Source organism: Aptenodytes patagonicus, chromosome 2 (genome assembly GCF_965638725.1).
Source record: "Aptenodytes patagonicus chromosome 2, bAptPat1.pri.cur, whole genome shotgun sequence".
In the NCBI taxonomy this organism is placed as follows: Eukaryota; Metazoa; Chordata; class Aves; order Sphenisciformes; family Spheniscidae; genus Aptenodytes; species Aptenodytes patagonicus.
In genome coordinates this window covers 875360-898694 of record NC_134950.1, presented here as the reverse complement: position 1 = coordinate 898694, position 23335 = coordinate 875360, and the positions used below count along the sequence as shown (strand labels likewise).

The 23335-nt window shown below is 53.3% G+C and overlaps 1 protein-coding gene across 2 annotated transcripts in view; it reads left to right on the top strand.

The window, feature by feature from the left end:
* RHPN1 (rhophilin Rho GTPase binding protein 1) overlaps nucleotides 1-20515 on the top strand; it is a 31977-nt gene extending 11462 nt beyond the window's left edge. For both annotated transcript variants that reach the window (XM_076328987.1, XM_076328986.1), the window contains exons 3-15: nucleotides 3395-3523; nucleotides 6983-7058; nucleotides 7438-7515; nucleotides 8558-8682; nucleotides 8990-9156; nucleotides 9713-9900; nucleotides 10069-10225; nucleotides 12313-12432; nucleotides 14688-14882; nucleotides 15174-15250; nucleotides 16519-16665; nucleotides 17956-18114; nucleotides 18451-20515. In XM_076328987.1, coding sequence (XP_076185102.1) covers nucleotides 3395-3523; nucleotides 6983-7058; nucleotides 7438-7515; nucleotides 8558-8682; nucleotides 8990-9156; nucleotides 9713-9900; nucleotides 10069-10225; nucleotides 12313-12432; nucleotides 14688-14882; nucleotides 15174-15250; nucleotides 16519-16665; nucleotides 17956-18114; nucleotides 18451-18645 — 1813 coding nt within the window. In that variant the 3' untranslated portion in view covers nucleotides 18646-20515. The remainder of the gene's footprint in view (nucleotides 1-3394; nucleotides 3524-6982; nucleotides 7059-7437; nucleotides 7516-8557; nucleotides 8683-8989; nucleotides 9157-9712; nucleotides 9901-10068; nucleotides 10226-12312; nucleotides 12433-14687; nucleotides 14883-15173; nucleotides 15251-16518; nucleotides 16666-17955; nucleotides 18115-18450) is intronic.
* Nucleotides 20516-23335: the final 2820 nt, after the last annotated feature.

Sequence of the window (23335 nt, the reverse complement as noted above, 5' to 3'; positions counted from 1 at the left end):
CATGTTTCTGTAGGATATTGCAGCACATGTGCAGGGTGGGCAGGTCTGTTAATATAAGAAAATATCAATAAGGCTGCCCTAAAATAACTTTTTTTGGCGTATTTTGCCAGTTTGTTTTTTTTTTTCCCCTCAATAAAACAAAAGATTGACTTTTCACTTCTGAACTTGAATGATTTAACGTCAGTGGAGTATGCACTTGGAAGAAGGGAGTAATAGTTGCTCCACCAAACTACAGGAAGAAATGGTATTTTACTGGTGGCCGAGGACAGCGGGGCTTCCCGGGGGAGGTGAGGTTACAGCCCGCATACCCCGCTGCTTCAACCAGGCTGCCGTGCCTCATCTAATTAAAAAAAGGCGATGAAATCCCAACGTGTGCCACTCCACGTGACTCCCCTTTTATTATAATAAAAAAAAAAAAAAGAAATAGGGGGAAAATGTGCTGGCTCAGCAGAAACGTGCCTGGCCGCGGTTTTGGTGCAAACAGCGGGAATCAGAGCCGCGTGCAGGGGAGTGAGCAAAAATGTGATGCAAAACACATCTTAATTACTCAGCCAGGGAAATGCACTGATGGGGCTCTTTTTTTTTTTTGCTGGATCAGCAGTTTGAATGTCCTTTGGTAGCAGCCACTTTTCCTCCCTCCCCCAAGTCCACTTCGCAGCTGAGAAATAATGTGGGTTTCTGGGTGCGACGGTGCTCAGAGCTTATGAAACATGGGAAATCTGGGGGGGTGTGTGTGGAAATCAAGCTTGTGCCTGAAATTAAAGGCTGAGGTGGGGGGGGGGGGGGGATTATATTGTAAGTCTAAAGGTTACTGCTTAAAAATTACAGACTTGAGTTGCACGGAGAAACTTCCTTTGCATCTCTCTAGGCTAGTGCTAAATGCAAATAGAAGAAGCTGTGGGTTGCCCAGCTTGGAGCAGAGTTTTCAGCTGAACTTGCTGGTTTCTTTGCTTCTGCCAAGACAAAAAAAAACAAACCAAACCCCTCAATGCTTTAAAAAAAAAAAAATAATCTGAACTGTTCTGTTCAGCATATCGGTCCCCTTTCCTGGAGAGGTTGCCATGAATGGTGTGCTGGAAAAAATGCACGTGGTGTTTGCTCAGCGGTGTTAAGAGGGTTTGTTTGCTGGATAAATAAATGGGCAGAGGTAGCGGAAGCCTTTTCCTTTCTTGTTCAAATACTGGGGCTGAGCGAAGCAATCGGGGAGATAAAGGTGTCGCCAATAAACCAGTTTCTTAAAAAGAAATTAAAAAAAAGATTTCTGATGTTTTTTTTCTTTGGTGTTAGCTAAGCAAACAGCGGGTAACTTCACCGAGGAGGTTGATGGAGACACGTAGGCTCTGCGTGCTCATATGGTGATTGGTGCTTGCCCTGGAGAGGGAGCACAAAGTGCATCAGTGCACGTTTGCTCATGGAAACGATCGAGTGCTCCCCTAAATTACCTCTGAGAGTTACTGTGCTCTTAATTGCTGCATGTGGCGCTTGCAGAGTGCAAACTGAAGTGCCCCGAAGTGACGTTGGGCTTTAAAACCTTAACCTGGTGGCAACTCTTGGAAAAACTTGCACGTGCCTGCGAAATCCTGCAGAGCACGACTGGGCTCTGCAGGGTGATACGTCCTTTCTGCTGCAGAGCAGGGGTGAAAGCACTGGTCAGAAATATATCATGTGGATATGCAAATGTTACCCTGGTGTCGCTGGGTTGCAGGTCAGCACAAATCAGCTATTGGTAATACAAGAAAATAATAATAATAATAAAAAAAAAGATATTGTTGCCAGCTGGGAGCAAGAAGGGGAAACTCTCTTTAATTCCTATTGGAAGAAAATTGTAGCGACAGCAGTGATGCACCCTGTGTCCCGGAGGTGGTGTGATGTGTGGAGGACTAAAACGGTGACTGAATACTGGTTTATATGGAAAGAGGGTGATTACTGTGCTGATGCTGTATGGGGAACTGCAGAAGTGCTGAAGGATGTTTAAAGAAGGATGTTTAAATGGAAGAGGCCGCGGAGATCTTTGGACCTGCTGTGGTTTTTGCTTTGTTTAGAATTAAAAAAAAATGCAGTGGCCTTGGGAAATCTCAGCAAAGGGGTGTCAGGGGAGGAGACCCTAAAGGACCAGCATCTTAAAGGAAAAACAGCATAGCTTCTTCTCCTGCCCTAAGCCAGGACAGGGCAAGGCCCCTGAAGGATGCTATCCACAAAAAAACACGAGTCGAAGGCGACATGCTCTGCAAAAGCTGGGGGAAAGCGGTGCCCTGGCTGAGCAGAGCTCGTGCACGTGCTATTTTTCCTGGAGCCTGGCATGATTTAGCACGAGCAGCCAGAGCCCCTTTCAGCCGACGACTGGACTGCACGCTGCCAGCTCTGGGTTATCTCTCCCTGCTTTCCTTCGGAGCAGATAAGGAGGTTGTAATCAGCCTGGGAGCTTGTCTTGCTGGGAGCAGGCAGCTGAAATCAATCTTTGGTGTTTACATCTCCTGTGAGTGGGGAAGGGAGGGCAGGATCCGGCTTTCCTAAAGGGCGAGCACAGCAAGCCTCTTCTCTTGCAGAAGGGTTGTTTGCACGCAAAAGTAAGTTTGGTTTGTTTTTTTTTTTTCCTCCTCAAACCCAACCATAAAGCACTTTTTTTTTTTTTTTTTTGGTGTGAGTGAGCACCTGGAGTGCTCATAGCCAAATCTCAAGCTGCACTGGAGGTGGGAGCATGGATGGGCAAGGGGAAGGTTGCTTTAGGGCAGGAATAGCAGGTTCATCTGAGCAGGGTGCAACGCTGTAATGAGTTTTGCCTGGCCTCAACCTCCACAGCACAGTAGTCTGGATGTTCTGGCTTCCCCGGTCCTGAAAGGCTGAGAGAGTTGGGGTTGTTCAGCCTGGAGAAGAGAAGGGTCTGGGGAGACCTTGCGGCCTTTCAATACTTAAAGGGGGCTTCTAAGAAAGATGGGGACAGGCTTTTTAGCAGGGCCTGTAGCGATAGGATAAGGGGTAACGGTTTTAAACTGAAAGAGGGGAGATTCAGACTAGATATAAGGAAGAAATTTTTTACGCTGAGGGTGGTGAAACACTGGCCTAGGTTGCCCAGAGAGGTGGTGGATGCCCCATCCCTGGAAACATTCCAGGTCAGGTTGGACGGGGCTCTGAGCAACCTGATCTAGTTGAAAATGTCCCTGCCCATGGCAGGGGGGTTGGACTAGATGACCTCTAGAGGTCCCTTCCGACCCAAACCCTTCTATGATCATGTGCAGAGCAAGAGGCACGGTTTCTGCGTGAAGGTTTGGATGGATGCACGTGGTATTGCACCGCTGGATAACTTAATCTCTAGTTATCAGTGCAACCAAAGCGTTGATAAATAAAGGCATTGATGAAATGGGGGGGGGTTGATCCACACGGTGTTGTCTTGCAGGGCCACCAGTAACCACAAGGTGAAAGAGACGGTCGCCCTGGAGCTGAGCTACGTGAACTCCAACCTGCAGCTGCTGAAGGAGGAGCTGGAGGAGCTGAACAGCAGCGTGGACGTGTACCAGAACGACAGGTACACCGGGCAGCCGAGCCAGGCAGGCAGCTGCCTGTGGTGTGGGAAGAGCAGCTTGCTCAGTTGGGATTTTATTTTTATTGTTATTTCACTTTTGCTTTTTCTGGGAGCAAGGCAGCCTCTCGTCTTGTACCCATTGCTCTGCCTGCCTGCTCTGCACAGGGTTTGGCCCTCTGGCAGGGACCACGAGGTGGTGGCTGGGGAATAGGGGAGGACTTGGGCATGGGCCAGATTTGCTGGAAACAGTTTTTCACCCTGGGAACGTCCACGTTTCATCTATAGAGCTGCAAGGAGACCAAACTCAACAGCTTTTTCTAGCAGATACTTAGGAGGCATTTGGAGATGGATGGCGCGTCCTCTGGACACCGATGTCCCAAAGCAGGACGAATAAGTCAGAAGCAACCATCTTCGCTTGCATCATCCTCCTTTCCTGAGCATCCCACCAGAGCATGAGTTTTTTCCAGCAGGTGAAATAGGTATTTAGCAGAAGAAATTAAAAGCGTGGCTGCTCAGGTGCCCAACCTTCTGTTCTGGCTGTTCCCAGAGCGGATTACTCGCTGGTTTCTTTTCCCATCGAGGGTATTAGGTTATTTTTCTCTCTTTCCGAGGTTAGACCTTTTGTTAATTGAAACGCTCTGTCGCTTTGAAACGCTTACCTAGCCACCTCGGGCTTGACTCACCGGAGCGGTAATCCTAGCACGCTCGCCAGCAGCAAACCAACGTGCCAGGGCGGCTCGGCAGCGCTGTTTCGCTGGGTGAGAAAAGCAGAAATCCCCGAGGCAGAAAAGACCAGGGACACTGCAGCAAGATGGGAGCTGCTGCCCCTCCTTCCCTCCCCGAGATGGATGGGTGGATGGCGTTTGATGACACCAAGCTGAGTGGTGCAGTCGACAGGCCAGAGGGATGGGATGCCATCCAGAGGGACCTGGACAAGCTCGAGAAGTGGGCCCGTGTGAACCTCATGAGGTTTAGCAAGGCCAAGGGCAAGGTCCTGCCCCTGGGTCAGGGCAACCCCCGGTATCACTACAGGCTGGGGGATGAAGGGATTGAGAGCAGCCCTGCCGAGAAGGACTTGGAGGTACTGGAGGATGAAAAGCTGGACATGAGCCGGCAATGTGCGCTCGCAGCCCAGAAAGCCAAGCGTCTCCTGGGCTGCATCCAAAGCAGCGTGGCCAGCAGGTCGAGGGAGGGGATTCTGCCCCTCTGCTCTGCTCTGGTGAGACCCCCCTGGAGCACTGCGTCCAGCTCTGGGGTCCCCAGCACAAGACAGACACAGACCTGTTGGAGCGGGTCCAGAGGAGGCCACAGAAATGATCAGAGGGATGGAACAGCTCTGCTGTGAGGACAGGCTGAGAGTTGGGCTTTTTTTAGCCTGGAGAAGAGAAGGGTCTGGGGAGACCTTCTTGCAGCCTTTCAATACTTAAAGGGGGCTTCTAAGAAAGATGGGGACAGACTTTTTAGTAGGGCCTGTTGCGACAGGAGAAGGGGGAATGGTTTTAAACTGAAAGACGGGGGATTCAGACTAGATATAAGGAGGAAATTTTTTACGCTGAGGGTGGTGAAGCACTGGCCCAGGTTGCCCAGAGAGGTGGTGGATGCCCCATCCCTGGAAACATTCCAGGTCAGGTTGGACGGGGCTCTGAGCAACCTGATCTAGTTGAAGATGTCCCTGCCCACGGCAGGGGGGTTGGACTAGATGACCTTTCGAGGTCCCTTCCAACCCAAACCGTTCTGTGATTCTGTGTCCATCCACGTGCTTTTCCTGGCGCATGGTCCTCCTCGGGGGAGGATTGCTGTGCTGCTGGGGGCAGAGGGAGGTGCAAGGACCAGGAGACCATCAGTGACTCCATCCTGCAGATTGCTGCAATGATATTAATTGTAGGACCAGGATGATCTGGGTGCAGGATTGTGTTAGGGTCTCGAGGTCTCCTATGGGGAGAAAGCCGAGGGAGCCCATATCTCCACCACCCTTGGGTGTTTGCTGCACTCAGAGGGTCTGTTGCAGCCTCTGAATGTAATCCTGGATGTTGGCCCTTCTTCTTCTGTGCTAGACATAGGGATGCATGCAACATCTCCTGTGTTGCATGCATCCTTCCCAAGTTGTTCCAGGGGATGCTTGGCTTTTCCAACCAGCCGCTTGTGTGCCCTGGTTTAAAAAGAAAACAGCAACCCCAAAACCCTTCCCAGGCCAAACAAAAGCCCCTTTGTTTGCTCCAGGCGTTGGATTCAAGTGGAAATCTTATTAGGGAAGGAGCGATAATGGCTTTTCTGCACTAATTATAGCTCTTGAAGCTGTTTATTCAGTGTGAACAGATGAAAATGTGGGTGTAACCTCCCTGCCCTGCTCCCCGAGTTTTTGCAACTTTCTTTGCCTCTTTTCCTCCCTGGACTAATGAGTGATGTGCTAATAAGTTGTCAGCGGTTTCTGGAGGTAACGAGAGGGGGCTGTTGTGCAAACCTGGGTTGGCGAGGGCTTGATCCTGCCTGACTCCATCTCGCTCCCTGCCAAACTTTCTTGTCTCTTTAAACCAGTTCCCTGGGAGGCCAAGTGTCCGGGGATGCGGTAACGTGGCTCGGTGCCGGGGTTGGGGACTTCCCCGAGGGATAGATGGGTATCGGGGAGAGCATTTGCGGAGCCGATGTGAGCTGCAGGTACCACCATGGGTTCCCATCCCCCATCTCTGTATAGAGGAGCCGGACGATGGGTCCAGCTTTGGGGCTCTTTGCAGGGCTGTAATTTTCTGTCATGCTCCAGGCTCTGCTGCTTACACAGACCATTTCTTTACTTCTTGGCAGCAGAAAAACAAAATAGCTGCTAAATCCCCCAAAAGATGGTCCTTCCTGGCTGTCGTCCTGCAGCGCTTCTTCCTCGGTGCTGCACGACTGCCCTGTTTTAATGTTGAAACACAAACCACTCCCCAACTGGGTGTTCCCAGAGTCGTCGTCATCTTCAGCATTTTACAATATCGAACGGGCTTTGCGATAAGAGCTATTATTAGACAACTGCTTTTAATAGAGACAGAAAATTTCAATATCAGGCACAGCGCTGCAGCCCGAGCGAGCCCTTATCAGCACCGAAGCCCAGATTAGCACGTAGGAGTGCGTGAATCCGTGACCTGTGCTCGCATCACGCCTAGTTCCCAAGGGCTGGTAATTAAAGCAGCTTCGTTACTGGAGCCTATTTTGTTGCTATTGTACTTGTTATGGAGAGAAGCTGGAGGGATAAGGGTGATGGTTTCAGGTTATTTTCTGTGCACCCCTCCTCTCGCGCTGCCGTTTTCGACATCATGTTGGGAAAAGCGTCTTTCCGCTCTGCGGAGTTGGGTCCTCTTCTGGCTTTACCTTTAATGGGAGCAGCACAAGCCCAGGGCAAAGAGCTGCTTCATTTTAGTCCCCGACACACAGGGTCTCTCTGAGGCTTGTAAACCAGCCACCAAATAGGTTGCTGTCTTCTTCCAGCGAGTCCATCAGCGTCCCCATGATCCCTTTGGGCCTGAAGGAGACGAAGGAGCTGGATTTGCTGGTACCGCTGAAGGTGAGCATCAGGGTTTTGCACGCTCGATGCGATGTAAGACGACGGAGGAGAGCGACCATGCGCTTTGGGTACGGTTGGGTGCTGTAGAGGAGATGCTGCAGCAGCTGCAAAACGTTTTCTGTTTTGGAACAGTTGCAAAAAAAATAGGTTTATGGGGAGGAGCTGGACTTAAAACATGGGAAGGTGGGAGGTGAGGGTCTCGAGATGCTGGAGAGCAAGAGCCAGGCAGGGGAGGAGATGGCTTCCCCTGCCACAGGTTTCCTTGCAGAGAGAGCTTGCAAATTGCCTGTACAGAATCGCCCCAAGTCACCCTTTAAATCTTGAATATCTATTTCCCAGGGTGACTCAGGGTTTTCTTTTCTCTTGTTTCCCCGTCCAGGATCTCATCAGTGAACACTATGGAGAGGAGGCTGTCTTGTTTGAAAAGGAAATCAAAGAGTTCATGGAGCTACGGCAGGTCGGTGCCCCTTGAGTTGCAAAGTCTTGCTTTGGCTTGTCCAGAAACGCTTCTTGGAGGTGCCACATTTTGCTCCAGGGTCCCCTCAGCCTCTCTCCAAACTGCACACTCATCCTTGTGTCTCGGGGTGCGGGATTCCTGCGCTGGAACACCTTGCCTTCGGTTCATAGGTTACAAAATATTACAGGCCATTCAGTAATTTTTTCCTTTCCCCGTCCTTTAACACCCTGCTAACCTAGAACTGAACGGCAATAAAAGTTATAATGCAATCCCTTACTGGTTTATGAATATTAGTTCCCCCCCAGCAAAGCTAAATGACTGCTCTCTCTCCAGCCAGCGCTTGGAGAAGAGGAAATGTAAAGCAATCTGGTAAAGGTGAATTTTCTCCTCTCCTACAAAACAGCTCTCATAAGTAACTTCAAGTTTTGCCTTGCCGCGGAGCTTTGATCTGGGAGAGCGGAAAGAAAGAGGCTTGCTCAAGCCCTTGTGAAGGGCCCGATCCTGCTCTTTAGGCTGTGGGAGAGGAGCCCTGCGAAGCCAGAAGCGGGAAAGGAAAAAGCCCCGTGGTTAAAACTAGGCGTTAGGAGAGCTCTGACCCTCCTCCCTGTGTCAGGTCAAAAGCTCAAGGGCTTTTTTGTTAAGAGCAAAAAATCCGATTTCTTCCCTAGCATTTATTTCAGCAGACTTTGCATGAGTTTCTCTCTTAAAAGAAATAATAATCCCAGCTTGGTTTAGGTGAGCATTGCCTCCAGCACAGCTCCCAGGCTGCTGGCTCCGGATTTGGGTGCCCCAGCACCGAATTAGTGCCTCCCTGACCTTTCCTGCAGCTGAACCTGTGCCGGGGGGGCTGCCTCCCGCTGCTGCACAGCATCTTGTCCGCTATTGATCTAATCATATTGATCTGATCCTATTGATCTAAAAACTCAGGTGGATTTTCTCCCCCCCTGGGCTGGCCAGCATGTGCAGCTCCATAAATCCGTCATTTCCCTTCCCGTTTTCCCCCTCTCTTCCCACCCCCGTGTCTCCTCTCCCGTCCCCGCAGGCGATGCGCACCCCAAGCCGTAATGAAGCCGGGCTCGAGCTCTTGATGGAGTATTACAACCAGCTCTACTTCCTCGACAGCCGTTTCTTCCCTCCCACCAAAAGCCTGGGTGTCTTCTTCCACTGGTTGGTCCAGCTTTCCCCATCCCACCTGGGGCATCGCGAGTGGGGAGGGAGTCGGGACCAAGCCTCCACGACGGGATTGCTGCCTCGGCAGCAAAGCCGGGGCTGGCGGACGCGGGGAGCTGGGTTTGCTGTTGCCCTGGGTGGGTTAATTAGGGGAGGCAGGGGAAAGCGTGTGCCCCAGGGGGACGAGCCGTGACGGGAACGGTGGCTGCGAGCCCACACGGAGCGCTGAAAACCCTTCAGGCTCCACCTGCATCTGTGGGCGAGGACCCGGGGATGTGCAGCCGTCGACTCTTCCCTTCCCTAGGTACGACTCCCTGACGGGGGTCCCATCCCACCAGCGGGCGCTGGCCTTCGAGAAGGGCAGCGTGCTCTTCAACATTGGAGCCCTGCACACCCAGATCGGAGCGCGGCAGGACCGTGCATCCCTGCCGGGGCTCAACCAGGCCATCGATGCCTTTCAGAAGGCGGCCGGTACGTGGGTTCCCACCTTCTCCGGCTCTCCAGGGGCATGCGGGCAGCATTTCCCTGGGGTGGGAATAATCCACACGAGTGCAAGAAGGGGAGAGAGCAGTCGTGCAAAGAGGGATGGGGACAGGGCACCTCCAAGGGACCACAAACCAAGTGCAAGTTGGCACCACGCTACTTCTGTGGGGTTATGAAGAGGAGCTGGGATGACCCAACAGCCACCCAAAGGGCGCTCTCTTGCCGCACAGCAGTAGGGATGTCCCAGCTCAGGAGAGAAGAGATGCTGATCCGTCTGCGAGCAGCTGGGGGGGAAAAAAAGGACCCTGGGACTGCAGTCACCCAGGGCTTTGGGGAAGAAAGCTGTGGGCACAAGGATGGTTTAGATAGCAAGGGAGGGACCCCCGACCTTTTTACCCACCATTTATGGTGAGATGTTTGATGTGCGAGCTGGGTCGCCAGCTCTTCTCTTCCTGCGCTGCTGGTGGGGAAACCTTCGTGGTCCGAAAGTCTGACCCTCCTGCTTACAAGCCCGGTGGCTACCAGGAGCTTCTCCCTCACGCAGGTGCCTTTAACTACTTGAAGGAAAACTTCTCCAACGCTCCCAGCCTGGATATGAGCACCGCCTCCTTGAACATGCTGGTGCGGCTGATGGTCGCCCAGGTCCAGGAGTGCGTCTTTGAGAAGATGACCTTGCTGCGTTCCCAGCACAACTTCCTCGCCCGGCTGCAGCTCGCCCAGGAGGCGGCAAGGGTGAGCACCTCGGGGAGGAGAGAACTTGGTGGGGCTGTCACCACTGGAGAGGCTCCTTCTATGGTCGGCAGAACCCCCCAGGAGAGGACAGCCTGCTGTCACTGTCTCCTGATGGATGTCCTACATCTCAACCCATGGCTTAGCAGCTTGTCTCTTGATGCCCCACAGGTGGAAGATGTCTACTTGCTGGTGCACCAGACGATGACCCAGGCCCACGTGAAGGATTACGTTCCCTTCTCTTGGACCACCATGGTCCACGTCAAGTCGGAGCATTTCAAAGCCCTCTCCCACTACTTCGCTGCCATTGCTCTCTGCGACTGCCCTGGTGAGTGTTACAGCTCGGAGGCAGCTGCCTGCTCAGCCAAGTGCCGGCTCCACGTGGTAGCCTGGTGTTTGGGAGGGATTGCAAAAAAAAGAGGTGAAGGGAGATATGTGCAGGGTAGATGGATACAAAACCTAAAGTTTTTGGGATGCTCTTGAGCTGTTGATCTCGCTTATTGACTCAGCGATCGATGCACAGAGCAGATTTCCCCCCTATTTCTGGTTTGCACAGCACTTGCAAAGTCCTTCCAAGAAGGTGAGCAAAAAGGTGCTGTAGGGATGTCACCTGCTGGTCCCCTTTGGGGCTGGGTGGGTAAATGGGGGGGGGGGGGGGGGTCAGCTGCCTGCTGACCACACGTGTGCTGGTGTCCTCAGCCGGGCAGCCTCCAGAGATGCCCTGGTCCATGTGGCAGGCCAGCTGGGGGCTTCAAACAATAAAAACAAAACCAAAAAAACCTCGGATTTAATTGCCAGCCTCGTGGCTGGCTGCCCTGGGCATCCCAGGGTGGTGGGGTGCTGGCAGGAGGGTACGTGTGGCTGTGCCGGAGCCGGGCTGACGTGGCTCCGTGGAGCCAGCTGGAGCGTGGACGTAGGATGCGACCTGTGATCTCCATCTGTGCCATCACCAACAGCCGTGCAAGCAATTTCGGGTCAGGCGGAGGATCTGGGGGCAGGCAGCCGATGCATGCTGTGACCTGTGGTGCCGACCCGTCACTTGGTGGGGTGGCTGAGGACAGGCTGGGGGACTTCTTGCAGTTGCTGTGCCGGTGACTGCTGCCAAAAGCAGTGCTGTGTCGGTGACGGCGATGGCTGCCAGACTGTCCCAGCATCCTCCCCCGCTCCGGAGCCTGCCCAAAATCTTGCTGCCGGGCTTGTGCCGTGTGGGCGTTGCAGAAGCAGCATTGAGCAAGGAGAGCTGCTGGGGCAGAGACGGGAGAGAGCGGGGTACCGTGGGGCTGGAGCAGCTTAAAGACAGAAACGGCAGAGGACGGTGATGGGGCCGGGTTTGCATGGGGTTACAAGGGACAGGGCAAACCTTTCCCCTAAAATTTTGAGGCTGTTTGCCTGGCCCAATGACCTTAAGTGCTGTGGGAAAGACAAATCTGCAGGAGATGCCTAATTTGGGTGTTTGGGGATTTTTTTTCTCCATCCAGAGCATGCTGTTGAGATCTCAGGCGCACGGTCGCTGCCTCTCCCTGACCCCCTTGTTCAGAATAACAAATCTTTTGCTCCCCTAACCAGCCGGTAATAAACTCCTTATGTTGCAGTTTAATTCCCCAGGGATGCTGGCACGGAGAGGGTTGGCATGGGGAGAGCCAGCCCTGGAGCTGCCGGTTCCCTATGCTGGGGGTGCTCACCAGGCTTTGGGACCTCCTAACATTCAGACCGGCAAGTCCACAAGGCTCCCTGGAGCCCTCTGGGTTCCTTCCTATCGCACCCTGTTGCCCAGGCGAGGAAGCTGCCATCCAACCCTGAGCTCCCTGTGAGCCAAAGAGGATTAGGAACAGCTTTGGCTGGAAATAAGGGTGTAAAAATCATGCTGTACGGAACCCAGCGTGGTGCTTGGAGCACCTGTGCAAGCTCTATCCATCTCGGTTTCTCCATCAAAGGACCCCCTTGGTTGCTCTGCAAGCCCTCTGCCCGTGCAGGGGTCCCGGGCTCAGCTCCCAAATTACACTTTAATCTGCCCAGCTCTTGTGCTTTAGTTGTTGTTTGTCTTGGCACCATGTCACTAACCTCCAAGTGGGGAAAACCCAGGGCTCTTGATTTCCAATCTTGCTTCCAGACCGGAGCAAAGGAGGGAAGGAGGCAAAAGAGCCGGATACTTGTGCTGCGCACAGGACAAACCCTGCACTTGGCTTCAAAGCCTGGTGCAGCCTTGACTGTGATAACTCATCCCTCTCCCCATCAGTGATGTCTTGGTGGTTGTTGCAGGCTGGGTGAGAGGAAGCTGCTGCTGAAGTTATCAGGGCCACATGAGCATGGATGTGGCTTCCTGGTCCCCTTGTCCCCACCACCGCGGGGGTCCAGGTGGCCGAGCAGCACCCTGACTTCTCTCCAAGCCCACCCGCACCCAATTTTTTCACGCAGCGGCAACTGATGCTGAGCTGCCGGAGCAGGAGAAGGCTTTTATCCAGTTCCACGTCACCATGCCAGAGGGACCCTCGCTCCGCGTCCTGCTGCAGGACCCCGAGGAGAGGAGGAAGCTGGGTAAGTGCATCCATGGGGGCAAAGCCCTCCGTTCTTGTGATGAAACCTTGATGCACGGGCAGTGAGCGCCATCGTAACCCTACCTGGGTAGGCATGGTCTCTACAAAGGAATGTGATGAGCTGTTGGGGGATGTCTCTGTGCAAAGACACCTTTTTTTTTGGGGGGGGGCGATTTCTTTGAAAAGAGCCTCTCCTGGGAAGGCAGGAAAGTGTCACAGTTCCCTGTCAGGGTGTTGAGGACCAACTCACGGTGCTTGCACCAACCTGTCCAGCTGAGTTTGCCAGTAAAACCTCGAACACCGAGGTGTCCTGAGCCAGGTAACGTCACCCAACACAGCATGGAGAAATCCGTAGGGACACAGAGATCCTGGAAGCTCCTTGGCTTGGGCTTGCTGCTGACTTGGCTTGATGACAAGAAGACACAGCAGATGCCAGGGGGTGTAGCTGCATCAAAAAGCTTGGGAGACGAGAGCTTCCTCCCATGCGGATTTTCAGCTTCAGGGGAAAAACAAAGCGTTGCTTATTCAGCTGAAGTTGTGTTTTGGCAGCCCCTCCCCAACAAGGCTGCAACGAGAGCAAGCTCAGCGCCCCGATTTTGGGGTGTCGTCTCCGGTTTGCCTCCCCCACGAGCTGCCTCCTGGTGCTCTTTCCCCTCGTGGCGCACGTATGGAAGGAGACAGGTCCCACCAGGAATGAGTTCGTCACGTCGCCAGCCTCAGCAAAGTCCTACCGGCTGCTCGGCCAGATTTCGCTGCTGGGGATGGAGGTGGAGGACGTGCATGAGGAGACTTCTTAAATCACCCCCAAAACCAGAGCGTTACGGTAACACCACCCCGACACCCTCAGCTTGCTGCCATCTGGTTTCCCGATTTGCATCAACCCACCTTCCTGCCCTTCCTGGGGGGAAGGGGCTCCGTTCAAAGTCTGCTGGTGAAAAATGAACGTGCAGATGCCAGCCTCAGCTCTGGTTTTGGTTTACAGGAAGGGGAGAAACTTGCAGCATTAAAACCATCTCCCTGAAAGGATTTTTTTTTTTCCCTTTCCCTTGTCTTCTAGTATTATAACATAATGTTTTATCAAAAATGGTATATTCCACCATCTTCAATAGAGTGGAGCCAAAAGCTTGCACAGCTTCCATGCTCGACCTCTATTTCCAGTGATGTCTTGAAAATAGGGGTTGATGATATTCAGTAAAACATAGTTGTTTTCTTGCCCATGGATGGGGCTGGCTGTGGGTGCTTTGATAAAATATAATTGATTGCATTTGATACAATTATTTTGGAGAGTCTCTCTTCCTTTCTGGTTTCCATCCAGCCTCAATAGATTTCCTCGATTGTGACTTTTCGGGGAGGGGAAAGCAGAGGTCTTCAGGCCGCTGGCTGTGGTCCTCATAAGTCTGGAGCAAACTCCAACCATCTCTCTGGGTTATGTTGCCACCGTGTGTCCTAAAACTGGAAATGCTACAGGCACACGTGTTTCTATGATACGTGTGTGTGTATATATATATCTCTATCTTTTTCGGTAGTTTAGCGTTGGATGCGGGTATCTCGGTTGCAGTCTCTTGCAAAGGAGATGTTTGCGTTGATACCCATGGGTCGTCGTGATTTCATCTCTTCTGGCCATTTTTCGGCCACTCCGTTTTCACGAGGGTGGAAGCATGTTGAAGGCAAGTTGAGAGGAGCAAAGCAGGAGCAGATGCCGAAAAGGGTGGAAAGCAGGACCTGCCGGGCAGGGAGAAGGCTTTGCTTAGCCTAGAAAAGAGGGAGATGTGTTCCATCTTCCCGAAGCTAAAAGGCTGTCACCAGGAGGATGGGGCTCGATTGTCCTCCGTGTCATCCCCCCCCCGGGGGACGCAAGGCAATGGAGAGAAGTTAATTTGCAGAGGAGATTGAGGTTAAGTGTTAGGAGGGACTTCGGGGGCGGCGCAACGTGGTGGCGGCTCCTTCGCCGGTGGTTTTTGGGAACATCTGCCAGCTCTGCTGCCGGCGCCGGGGGAGTGAAGTAGGTCACCCTTCAAGGTCCCTTCCGAGCCCTACATCGGGGGCTCGAGCTGACGGCTGGGACCTACTCCATTTAGCGCACGTTGAACGCCTGGCAGGCTGCGAACGTGACTGAGCTGTCCCTGAGTCACGCCGGGTGACACAGCCACGGAGGCTGCTGTCATCTGTGGGCAGCTGAGCGAGCGGAGAGGGAACGGCGGTGGCGGCGGGGCTGCTCCGCTCCGCTCGGGCTGCGATCTCTCTGCTCCCTTGCAGGCAAAGCTCATCTGAAGAAAGCCATCATGAAGCACGAGGAAGCCATGAGGATCCACGGCTTGTGTAAGATCCTGCGGAAGATGGATATCCTCCAGGAGGTCCTCTCCTTCGCCCACAAACGCTCGCTGAGCAAATATTCGGAAATCGACCACGAGGAGGACTTCTTCGAAACTGGAGATGCCCCGGACATTCACCGTAAGTGGTTTTTTGGGGGGTGCAGCTGGGGAGGGGATTTATGGCAGGTTACATGGGGTGGGCAAACTCCACGGTGAGTTTGTGGCATGTCGCTGTGGACCAGAGCTCCCTGCACGGCGGTGGAGCATCACGGGTGGGAGTGGGGGCTCCAGGCTGCGTGTCTGGCAGCTGCCTGAGCAGGTCCCAGCTCTTATGGGTCACACCATCCCTTCTTGGGGAGCACAATGTAGAGGCAGCAGCTGCCACAGCTACCTGACCCCGGTGTATTTGCTCTTCTCTCCCTACCACTAGCCAAAACGCACCAGAAACCAGAGATAAAATCCCCCAACTTCTCCCAGGTGAAGGTCACCGACCTCTTCCACAGGCTGGTACGTACGGCTACGGAATGGAGGTTGCCCCGAGGGAGCAGACATCTCCTCCTCCTCCCCTGCATGCTCTGCTTGCCTGGTTTCCTTCTCCCCGCAGCCTCTTCTCCCTCTCCCGGTGCAGCCGCTGTGCCCACGGGCGGCTTTCCAAGGAGGACGAGCCGCCTCCTCGCAGGCAGGGACCCGTGCAGGGAGGAGGGGCGGGGGGGCACAGATCTGTCTCTGCCAGACCTAAATGGGTCGCAAAGCTCCTCCGGTGCATGGGGGAGTGGGCACAGGCATTTTGGGTGGGCTTTACCCGAGAAGGACCGAAGGGACCCTTTAGAGGAAGCTTTTGGGGGGAGCAGAGCCGGATGGTGCCAGGTGGGAGGCACCAGGAAAATCCCATCGGACCTTTATCCCTACCTTCTTTAGGCTTACAGGGTCCCGGGGAGCAGGACTGAGCTTCGGGGCTGCTGTGGGACCTGGCTGTGCTGTCCCCGTCCCCCAGACGCCCCAAGGGCTGCGTAGCACCCCAGGGAGAGGCTGGACTTCTCTGCTTTTGGACAGCCCCAGGGCAGGCAGGTATATCCTGCTCCTGTGGGAATAGAAAAGTAGGAAAAAGGCAGGAAAAGAGGAAAGATTTGGGGGGGGGGGGAATCTGACCCTGAAGAGGTGACCTGTCCCACCGCCTCACACCCTGCTGCTGGACCACCCCAGCCAGGCTGCCTCCCCCAGAGGCAGGCAGCGGTGAAAAACCTCAACCCCCATCGTCCCTCCTTGGATGATGGTTGGTTTTTTTTTGTCCTGAAGGGGGGAATTAAGGAGCCAGCTCTGCCCACCGGAGCTTTCTGTTTCATTTGCTTTGGGATTATAGCGTCTAAACTGATGCCAGCTCGCTGACTGTGCCGAGACCTCCTCCTCCTCCTCCTGCCTCGCAGGAGCGGGGCAGTGCCGGCAGGATGTCCAGACCTAGGCTCTGGACAGAGGGTTGGACCAGAGACCTCCCGAGGTCCTTCCCAACCCACACGAGACTGCTGCTGCTGCTCAGAAAGCCAACATCTGACATGGGTTTTAAGCACCTCTAGCTTTATAGTGTATAAATCTGCATTTTTGGGCATGCAGGCAGGGTAAATCACTGGGTAGGCTCAAAATCACATCCTTAAAGAAATGCAAAAGACTGCTTTCTTGCTCTGCCTCATCCCCATCAGTGGGTGTTTTGCAAGGTTGCACATCCCTAGGGAGTTGTTCTTGCTCTGAAAGGCGCTTTCCATGTCTCTACCTTACCCCAGGGGCCCCTTTCGGTTTTCTCGGCCAAAAACAAGTGGTACCCAGCGCGGAGAGTCCACCTGATGAGAGGAGAGAACGGTTTTGGGTTCACGCTGCGAGGAGACTCCCCCGTCCTCATTGCTGGTGTCATCCCGGGGGGCTGCGCTGCCGTGAGTACCCCAGGTTCTTGCTGTCCCCGTGGGGATGCTGGAAGTGAGGTGTCAGGGGTTGCCTCGAGGGGTGCCAGGTGGTTTTAGATCTGAACGCTCAGTTGGTAACTGCATTGGTGTGCTCAGGTGGAGATTCATCTCTGCCGGGGCTTGCAGATGGGTGTCAGGAAAGAATTGATTTTTTTGTTTGTTTGTTTTAGGAGACAGCTAAGGAAAAAATATGGAGGTTAGCTCCATTTTTAACTGCTGGCAGCCTCTCTTTGGCAAGCACCCAGCTCCCTTCTCCCCCATTTTGGGACGTGACAGTGGATGGAACAAGATGGCAAGTCTGAAACGCGAGTTATCTCAGTGAAAACTCACTGTTTGGGCTTTCCGATGTATCAGGGGCAACTTTGTTTTCCAGTAGAAGCTTGCTGGAGCATCCTTGTGGGACACCCTAAAGGTTTCCCTCCTCCCTCAGCACTATTCAGCATCAACCCTGCCATCCAGAGCCCAGCATCTCTGTAACAACACGCTCCTTAGCAGCAGGATCGCATCCCTTTTTGGGAGACTAAAATCTTCTCAAAGACCATATATGGTCCATATTTGGACCACAGTTGTGTCCCCTGGGCTGCTAACATTCCTTGCACTCAGCTGGGGTGAGGTTGGTCTCCAGATAGACACCAGAATGCGGGTGTCCCTGTGTGGACAAGTTTTTAAACCTCCATTGCAGCTGGTCTGGCATGTCCTGGCTGGGTTGCTCCTAGCTATGATGCTGTCCCCACGGCCCCGAGCTGGCACGTGCTTTCCTTCAAGCATGTCAAGAGCCTTGCTGATGCCTTGATGGATGAAGGGTGTGCAAAGAACCTTGCTGAGCCTGCTGTTTTCTCAAGGATCAAGGCTTGCAGGCAATATTTTTTTTTATTTATTTATTTTTTTTCTGGAGACCTGCAGCGTTTAACCTTTATCGAAGAGTCAGAGCTGGATGCACTTTTTGCAAGGCTGCAAAAAGTCACGGGGCTGGGAGTTTGTAGCATGCTGGATGTCAAGCGTGGCCATCGCCAGCAGCTGCAAAAGAGGTCCTTAGTCTGTAGAGCATCCCACTTTTGCATGCACGCTGCAAAAGCAGACATAAAATCTTTAGGATGATGAAGGCATCGGCTGTTTTGTGCTGCAGGTGGAGGGTGGACCCCAACCATCCCTGTGGCCCGTGCCTCCACAGGACTGGGACCTGTGGGGTGGAAACCAAGCAGACTTTGTGCAGCAGCATTCATGAGCTCAAACGCGTGCGTCTTCTTTCTTCCCCCGCAGGAAGCCGGACTGAAGGAGGGAGACTACATCATCTCGGTGAACGGCAAGGACTGCAAGTGGTCCAAGCATGCCGAGGTGGTGCAGCTGCTGAAGAGCACTGGGGAGGAGGGAGTGGAGATCACTGTGATAACCCTGCAGGGCTCAGAGGGACCAAAAGCCGTGAGTCACGTCCCAAGCCTTAGGTGGGAAACTGCAGGTCTTGGGGGGGAGAGACCGGCTGTGGTCCGCTTAAACGAGGCTCTGCGCTGTCTCTAGCGTGGCGGCTTTGTTTGCAGCTGGCTTAACAAATGTGAAGCAGGATTTCTAGGGACGGAAAGCTTTGCTCTTTCACCGTTAGCCTCGAGCCAGGCACCGAAGCAGGTGGCTCCACGGGGGGCAGAGGTTCCCCAGTGTCCTGCTCCCGGGATGGAGGTGCGGGGCTGAAGCCAGGCACTGCATTTGCAGCCCGGGTGCTGCCCTGGCTTCACGCCCCTCTCTGCTCCCCTTCCCAAACAGGCAGATAAGAAGGCAGCAGCGATGTCCTCGGCCAGCGGGATGCTGAAGAGCAACAAGGAGAACAGCCGAAAGAGCCTGATGAACAGCAAGAGCGCCAGCACGCTGCTGGTCTGGAGCAAGAAGAGCAAGCGGAGCAAGAAGAGCACCTACGGCGTCCCCTTCACTGCGGTGGGAGACAACGAAGCCATGTACTGAAGCGGCCACCGGGCTAGGTCGTGTCCCGTGAGCTCCGGGGCTGGCTGCCCGTGAACCCTCGCAAGCACTGGTGGCCTGTCTGGGCTGCGCTGGTGTCGGTGCTGCAAGGACCCCCCCGCCCTGGGGACGTGCCGCTGGTCGGATCCTCTCCGAAGAGGCGAGCGATGCACAGCACCGGACTCCTCCATCTCCCAGCTCCTGCGTTAAACGATCCTCAGCTAAACAATATGGGGAAACACTGTTTTATTCTTTATTTTTAATTTTCTTTTTTTTTTTCCCTCTTAAGGGGTCGGGGGGAGCTGTGCTTCGGTATAAAGCAGGGACTGGTTTGTGTCTTCTGCTCGGTGCGAGGAGCAGCCAAACCAAGCCCCAGCCATTAAAGCAAAAGCTGTAACCTTCTTTAGCGTCTCCTAGGCTTTCTCTGCAAGGTAGAAGACGGCACCGCTGCTGCCGCTCGCCGAGAGCTGCCAGCGGAGCCGAATTGTTCAGCAGCTCCAGCTGGAGGTCACCTTCAACTACCCTTTTTCGGGAGAAGGGGATAGTGTGGGCATCGGTGACTCGTGGTGACCCCATCATGGGGTCCGGCGCAGACCTGCCCGGGCAGCACTGGGCTGTGCATCTCTGCTGCGGTACCAGTTAGGGATGTCCCAGTGAAACAGGTTGAAGTTAGGATGGGTTTGACCATTTTTTTTTTTGTGCTTTTTGGGGTTTTTTTTAATGGACACCTAGGTTGGCCCAGCAAATACAGCCCAGCTGCACAGCCTACTTCTTTGGAAGAAAAGGGAAAGACTTAACGTGCATTTGTTGTCTCACTCTTTTTTTTAATCAGTAGAGGTGGATTGCCCTAAATATGTGAGTAGATTAATAGCTAAGAGCCTTGGTTTTTTTCTTGGTATGAGATTAAAATTCGAGGAAGATAGCTCCTCCAGATTATTAAACTACTAAATTTGTGCTAGTATTGGATCTTGCACACGTTGCTAATACCCTAACACTGTGCTGTCAGCATTCGTACCCGAGCTGGGCTGATGGATACATACATCTTGGTAATTGTACTGGAAATGCTGGGAGACTCCGAATACACACTTAGATATATTGGCAAAATTTTCTCAATCCCATTTCTGCCTTGTGCATTATTTTTCTGAAGGCTAAAGAGCTGTCTGGTCTTCAGTGCTTGGATGATCTTGGTAGGTATAAAATACCCTTCAGAGATGCAATTGTATTTTTGTACTTTTTAAGTCGTGACAAATTTGTAGCGGTAGTTTAATGAAGTGAACGCGCGCTGGCAGCAGGATATCGTCGCGAGAGCATCTCTCTGGGGTTGTACCGTGACTTCTTCTAGGTGGCTCAATGCCCACGTGCCAAGCTTTCGGCCCCAGTTTTATTTAAGGAGAACTAAAGGAGGGGTTCTAGCTCTGCGTTATTGACCGAGAGGCCTCTCTGTAGACTGAGACATCATCAGACGGGATTACAGATCTGGCTGCCACCACGAGGCCATCTGGTGCAGTCAAGCTTTTCTACGTAAGCTTGCCAGCTGCTTGGCGCGGGAGTGGTAAGGAAGGGGGGGTAGGTTCACAGAAAAGGCCACCTTGCTGTTAAAGCATCCCGGCAGCATCTTCCCCCGATCCTAAATGTGTTGCCGACACGGACACCTCCAAGTTGGAGATGTATTTAAGAAGCATGCACAAGCGGCGAGCCCGCGCATCGCGTTTCCACCCGCACCACTCAACTCCTCTGTTGGCGTTGGTGGAGGTGTTGTGTTTTGTGCGAGTTGGATAATTTCCCTAACACCGGTGGTTTTGTTTTGTTTTTGTTTTTAATTTGTACATGGACTCTCACCTTTTATGGATTAAAAAGCACTGATTCGAGAACACTTCGTTGCGCTCATCTCTGTTGCAAATCACAGGTGGACTGGGTGCACCCAGCGCGAGGGGTACAAAGCCCTGGGTCAGGCTTGCAAATGGGTTGTTTTGGGATTGGTTTTACATAAATCTGGAGCTGTTGAGGTCGGGAGAGATCATTTGGCTCTGGTGTCATAGAATCATAGAATCACTGAGGTTGGAAAAGACCTCTAAGATCATCGAGTCCAACCGTCGACCCAACACCACCATGTCCACTAAACCATGTCCCTAAGTGCCTCATCTACTCATCTTTTAAATGCGTCCAGGGATGGGGACTCAACCACTTCCCTGGGCAGCCTGTTCCAATGTTTAACCACTCTTTCAGTAAAGAAATTTTTCCTCATGTCCAATCTAAACCTCCCCTGGCGCAACTTGAGGCCATTTCCTCTCGTCCTATCGCTTGTCACTTGGGAGAAGAGACCGACCCCCACCTCGCTACAACCTCCTTTCGGGTGGTTGTAGAGAGCGATGAGGTCTCCCCTCAGCCTCCTTTTCTCCAGGCTAAACAACCCCAGTTCCCTCAGCCGCTCCTCAGAAGACTTCTTCTCCAGACCCCTCACCAGCCTCGTTGCCCTTCTCTGGACACGCTCCAGCACCTCAACGTCCTTCTTGTAGTGAGGGGCCCAAAACTGAACACAGTATTCAAGCCTGTGCGGCCTCACCAGTGCCGAGTACAGGGGCACGATCACTTCCCTACTCCTGCTGGCCACACGATTTCTGATACAGGCCAGGATGCCATTGGCCTTCTTGGCCGCCTGGGCACACTGCCGGCTCATGTTCAGCCGGCTGTCAACCAGCACTCCCAGGTCCTTTTCCGCTAGGTATGACCTAATCCAAGGCAAACTGTGCTCCTAAGCATCCAGATCAGCCCAACAGCCCATGGTGAGCCATCATCTCCATCTCCAGCGTGGTGTAATGGGAGCCAGTGGCTTTGGCGCATGAGTTATTTCATGGAAGTAATGCGGGAGGTGAGGATCGGGGCTCAGGCTGGATCCCGTGGGGGCTTTTCTCCTGGAAAAGACCCAAAACCGTTCAAGAAAGTCATTTTTGCTTCACACAGCATGTTTTGATCTGTTGTTTTTGGCTTTCCAAAAAAGGGTTTCCAAGGGGGTTTTCCAACAAGGGTTTCTAGACCCCTTGTTTTTGGAAGGTATCACTGGTGCTGGAGGAGCTCATTAGTAGCTGGTAAACAGCAAAGCCTTGACACGGGACAGCCCCCCACCCCATTTTCCCTTGGGGGTCTCTCTTTCACTGGACCCCACCTCCCCGCCATCCAGACAAGTCCCTCGCTCAGGGACTGTGCACCCCACAGGAGGTTAAAGGACAGAGTACCTCCTCTTCAGAGACACAGGGGCGGGTTTAAACCCCCTTAGATGGGAATGAACCAGGGTCAGTGCTTTCAACTTTGGGTTAATACATAAAAGGGTGGCGGGGAGCCTCTTTTTCTCCTGTCTACCAAGCCAGGGTTAAAACGGCGTCTGACTTTCTTTTGACATATTTTTGTAATTTAAGGTGTTTCCCGTTTCATCAGACCTCCTGTACCCAACACCAACCTCCAAGCCCTACCAAGTGTTTTAAGCCACCCACTAGAAGTTCTGCTGCAGTAGATCCCTTTCCCACCTACATTCAGTGGATGTGGGAAACTCGTGACTCCATAGCGGCGATCGCCTCCCCCTCCGATGGCATGTTTTCAGATGAGATGTGTGCTCCATCAGCAAGAGCCCGGTGCTCCCTCCCTCTTTGCTGGGAGGCTATGGAGCTGGATCTCTCCATGCTTGTCTTCTCCATCTGGACCTGGAGGTGCAGGGGTCCTGTAGGATGCTGGTGGTGGGGGCCAACATGGGTAGAAAGCACAGGAGCCATTGCAAAAACAGCTTTACAGTAACCAAGAACTTGAGGTGTCTCCAACCTCTGTCCCTGTGGAGAGGAGCTCCGGGTGGGCTCGGGAGCTGAGATTGTGCATAGTGCTCCTTGGTCCAGGTGTCCTGGGCTGGGACTACTTAATGCAACTCTTGGGAGCATCTTATGACCAGAGAGGAGGTGCAAAGAGGGTTTCTTTTAATCCCTTGCTGATTTTCAGGGCCCTTGAGACAGAAAATGGTGGTGCCTGCCATCCTGGAAACCCCATCAGGGAGAACCCAGCAAACCCACAGGGGGGGGTTCCTGCCTTTGAGGTTGAATTTTCCTCCTCCCAGAGCTTCATGCTCAATAATAAAAATCTCCCAGCCTGTATATCAGCCCTTCCAGCATGGTGGGAAGGTGTTTTGATTTTCCCCTCCGTTAGGTACACAACGGCTCTCTTAATAGAAGAGAAGGTACCTGCAGTGTTGGGAGCCGTGGCCGTGCGCCTGCCTCCTCGCTTCGTGACTCGTTGGCACCGTAACCCATAATGGCTCCTCTGGAGCTGTTGCTGGCTACAAATTAATGCTTCTGCCTGTCCCTAGGGACAACGGAAGGAAAGCAGCTACTTGGGCTGATGGCCTCCAGCCACGGCGTGGTTTGGTGCTGGGATACTGCAGCCGTGCAAGGTGCTCTCACTGCTTGCTACACTGAATTTGCAATTTGTTAGGGGGATCGGGCCCTTCAGCAGCACCTGGTGCTGCTTTCAAACAATCCTGGGCCAGGAGCAGATCAGTGGGGTCGTCTCGGGAGAAGGACGGGGCAAAGCAAGCTTTCTCCTGCTCCCAGGAAAGGGAGTGATGCTGTGCCTGCTTGGTTCCTTGTCCAGTGCTCACTCCGTCCCATGGAAGGTGTCACCCTCAGCCCCACGTCCCACCTTGCCCCTCCCGAGC